We start from the raw sequence: 4,755 nt of genomic DNA, 5'->3' as shown, positions 1-4,755 counted from the left end.
TAAATCGATATATATTGTCTACAAATATTTACAAAAAAGGAAAAATTTCATGATGAATGAATACTGTGTAAGCAGACATTATGCACCACTCTTTCGGAACTGAGATCTTCACTAAAATAATGGAAAAATAAGAAAAAAAAACAAGTTATATTTGATATCTAGAATTTATGAAATATGTCTAGTGTTAAATAGATGCATGTATATTATACATTACCTATTGCTCGGCCTTTGAGTACCCGTACTTCAGACCACTGAAAGTTTTACATTACAAATTGATGAATCTGAGTCCTCTGAAACGATTTTGGAGCTGATCATACTGTGGTTGTTGATAATTATCTTGTGATTGTTGAACATATCTGTTATTGCTATTATCTTCGTCAGCAGCATACTGAGTTTGGCCATCGTATCTACCTTCGAGACCAGCTTCATGAGCTTCTTGAGGATAATTAGCGAAGCCACTTTGGGAACCAGCGTAACCACCTTGAGAACCACCAAAGCTTTCTTGAGGACTGGCAAAACCTTCATGTGTGCTAGGATAATTACTCTGAGCATTAGAACTTTCATCGGCTTCAAAGTTAAAACGTCCCAAATGTGCATTCGCATTTTGATTATCTTGAAAATTGTTATTATCCTGATTAAATGCAGAAGCAAATACGTTGTCGTAAAAATCGGATTGTTTCTGTGCCAATACGGCAACTGCCAAACTGAATAAAACAATCTGAAAAATAATATATTTCGAGCTATACTTTTTAAACAATGAAACTATACGGTATTTAATAATATGAGACTGATACTTACCAAGTACTTCATATTGAAAGATGTTTATGCAAGTTGAATTTGGAATTAGCTTTAAGTTTTATCTCAGAATGGATGCAGCCCTTTATATACATGTTTATATCTCCACAATCTTCCTGACATAAAAGAAGAAAATATCCTTGGAAATTCGAATAACCAATCAGAGATAAGAAAGTCGATTATTTCCCTCTCGATGGGAAAGTAATGCAGCGATTTTTAACGTTCTAGATCTTTCATTGCCTCCTGTTAGGATATTAAGTGACCCAGGCCTAGTGACATGTCGTTTACCTTTCCGTCTGTCTGAATAACGGAAGCAATCCACTCAGTCTACGAATGTAGGTTGGTGGAGGAGGGCAATCAACTTCATCTCAAAGATGCCATTTTTAGAATTTGGATGGACATTCATTTCGCTCTTAATTGCTTAAGAAGTATTCCGTGATATCGGAAGGATTGCTCTTCTTCATTGACAATATATTTTGAATTAGAGTTCTTTAGCCCCATATATATATATCCTCATTTCAGAAATTTTCTTCATCCTGTAATAGGTTAATAAGTAAAAATACGACTTTATTGATATCTAAAAAGGGAAACTTTAATGATATTCAGAATTAGTCTGACATATTATAGTTAAATCGCTGATGCATTTTATTATGTTATTTTGATCAGAGAAGATGTAAAGAATATTAATTCGAAAATAATAATATATATGCGAATTATTACATTACTGAATAAATTAAATTTATAAAAGTATGAATTTTCTTTAGTATTTTCTTCAATTTTATACATTGAAAATGTTTCTTTATTTTTTAATTTTATTTTTAATAATTAAATATATAAATAACTTTTGTTTTTATTTATAATATTTAATTTTTTAAAAATTAGGTGTTAACGAACAACGAAATTTATATTTTCCTTTCTGTGCAGTGTCATTGGCCTTCAATTTGTATGAATACAAAAGCCAAAGCACAACACCCTACAATGCTTTAGGAAATGGGACATGAGGCGCTTGTTTGGATTAAAAGTCGTGGAAAAGTTAATGAGACTTTCTCTACAAGACATGCAAACCGATCACTTTCTTATTTTAAAAGTAGAATATTAAAATTAGTTCATATCAATGTATTGAGTCAGTCGAGAGCATCCCAATAATTTAGCTCGTTCATCGTTTTAAATTAAGATCAAATAAAGCTACATTCAGAAAGATATTGCAGAATTAAATCTTATAAATTGATTTTGTTGTAATTTGATACTAAAAAGTAATGTTACCAGTCTTTATTTAAATTAAATGTATCTTTGTTTCAAGATCAAGTTCTGAAAACAACTTTTAGCAAAGTTCTTTATTTTTTTCATCTTTTTTACTCTTATTGACCGTTGACCATGACCATTTTTAGATCGTTACTAAAATGGAAACAAGTTTTACACTAAACTAGGTCATTTGCAGTTCGTTTTTCGTTTAATCATTTTTATGTAACATAAATTATTTTTAAAAAAATATATAAATCGAATTTAAATTTAAAGATTAAATAATGTGATAATAAATATTATAAATAAAAGAAAATAGTACATTTAAAAAAATTAATCTTAAAATGCTATCATTATTTTTTTCATTCTTATCGAATTTGTAATGATTATCTTATAGGAAATCAAATTTGAAGAGAAAGTTTTAAGGAAATTTTGTATAAGAATCAGTCATACATTGCAGATAAAAATTATTGTTTTCGCCTATTGTAGTAGTATGGATGCCATTAATAGTAAAAGTTACTCTTGTGTATTAAATGCGCTATATATATATATATAGCGCATTTAATACACAAGGTACAACTGAAAACTTTATATATATATATAGAATGTTTTCAGCTGTAAACTTTATAATTTATATACTGTATATACATACAGTATATAAAGTTTTTTAGCTGTATCTTAAGATACCACTATGACGTTTAAATGAGATGAAGTGAAAATTCTATATTATTAAAAAAAAAAAAAAAAAAAAAAATGTATAAATTAAAAATTTGTATTTATTGCTCGTTAAATGGTTCAGTAACAAATTTGATAAGCATTAAAAATTTTATGTTATCTCCTGAATTAATCAAACGGCTTATTGAACAATTATCATTTTCCTCAGCCTTTGAACCAATTATCTCAGTTAATTATTCAAATCAAAATATTATAAATTTAAGTTTTCCCTAATAATTATTTAACCTTATTTTTTACTTTTATTATTTTTTTAATTAAAGAAAAATTTATACGACTGATTTACAGTAAATAATATTTTACTTTTATAAATATTTATTAAAAGCGTGAAATTTTTCAATTATTTTAATTATCTAAAAATAAATCAAGTTTATTAACGTTTATTTATTTAACTTTTATTGAATTTTTTTTTTGAAAGAAAAAGTTTATCGCAATTTCGGAAAATTATTGTAATTACAAATGAATAAAAAAATTAAGGAAAATTTATGATAATAACTCGAAACTTTTTATAAGTTCAAAAACCCTAAAAAGTAGAGGAAATTAAGTTTATTTTAAATGAATGAAGAAATAAGATAAATTTTCAAAAAAACGTAATATTTGTATGCACTTCTATTATTCATCCATAATGAGATGAGATTAATCAAACAGAGCAAATCTACTCAAATTTATAGAAGCAAAGAGGCAATTTTATGGAAGTAATTTATAGAAAAAATATGCAGAAGTTAAGCAATTTACTTTTTTATACGTTGAAACGAAATACAGTAGAGCGTCGAAAAGTGGAACCAATTGGAGACTGGGGTCCTTCCAGTTAATGATTTGTTCCAGTTTCCGACTTTGTACGAAAAAACACATTAACCTGTCCGATGTTCAAATTTTTCTCCGTTGCGTATCGCTTCCTGTTGAATTTTTCTCCGTTGCGTGTCGCTTCGTGTTGAATTTTCGTCGATTTTAAGCCTAACGAAAATTTTTATAATAATCATCGAGGCTATCGTATCGTTAAAAATTATTTCTGCATTTTGTACAAACAAAATAAATATATTAAAGAATATAAAAAACATGAAAATTATACTTTAGAAGTAAATTTAGTATCAAAAACATTCGATTCAGCACGACACAGTCCGACTGAAAATCGTTCCACTTTCCGGCCATTCCACTTACCGACGTTCCACTTATCGACGCTCTACTGTAATTTATAATAGTTTTATTCACAATTCGATAAAATAAGTTGTTATTAAATTTCTTGAATTTATGTTTATATAAAAATTTAATACAAACCTACAATACGTATCTTAACGAAGCGAGTATGTAAATAAAACTTTATAGCATTTCAATATGCCGTGTTTTACTCTAAAACTGCTTCTCAACCGATACGACGTGAAATTCTCATAGATATACCACAAAAGTTTAAAAAAAAAACTTAAAAATGTTAATTTTATAATGTTATTTGTATATTTTTATGTAATAAATGCGAATCTTTAATGTCAAACAAAAACACAACAACAAATTTATGAAAATAAATGAATATTTGAAATTATATAGGGGCTAAATGATGTGTAATTATTTTGGACTATTTCCATGTCAATATGAAACATATTTTAAGATTTCTATCAAATTTGTCAAAAGTAATTAAAAAAATAATAAAAATTTATCAAATTTTAAATCGCTTAATCTTTCGATTCTTAATTTATATATTAAGATTTTCCTCAATTTTTTTTTTTTTCATTTGACACATTTCTGAATCAAAAATGTAATCATTCAAGTAATAAATAAATAATAATTTTATGTTAAAATTAGGAAATTTATTCATTAAAATTCTATATATTTTTATAATTTAGTTCATTCCTTATATTATCAAATTGTTTTTATTTTTATTTTTAATAATTTTTAAATATATTTTATAACGTGAGTTTTATCACGACCAAGAAATAAATTTAACTCTTCCTTAATGACCTTTTCCAGAATCGGACATAGATTGCTCTATTTTGATAC

General features: G+C 26.5%; 1 protein-coding gene across 1 annotated transcript; it reads right to left on the bottom strand.

Moving 5' to 3' along the window:
- Window positions 1-220: 220 nt before the first annotated feature.
- LOC136973563 (uncharacterized) lies at window positions 221-820 on the bottom strand. The gene is made up of 2 exons (XM_067268294.1): window positions 799-820; window positions 221-718 (listed from the first exon to the last, which is right to left on the bottom strand). Exons 1-2 carry the CDS (start codon window positions 808-810, stop codon window positions 266-268), a joined length of 465 nt encoding a protein of 154 aa, XP_067124395.1. The 5' UTR covers window positions 811-820; the 3' UTR covers window positions 221-265.
- Between the last annotated feature and the right edge of the window lie 3,935 nt (window positions 821-4,755).

The sequence above is a fragment of the Centruroides vittatus genome, unplaced genomic scaffold, assembly GCF_030686945.1.
Source record: "Centruroides vittatus isolate TY-2023 unplaced genomic scaffold, ASM3068694v2 contig_3210, whole genome shotgun sequence".
In the NCBI taxonomy this organism is placed as follows: Eukaryota; Metazoa; Arthropoda; class Arachnida; order Scorpiones; family Buthidae; genus Centruroides; species Centruroides vittatus.
The sequence above is the reverse complement of the archived record's forward strand: the minus strand, read 5'-3'. Positions and strand labels throughout refer to the sequence as shown.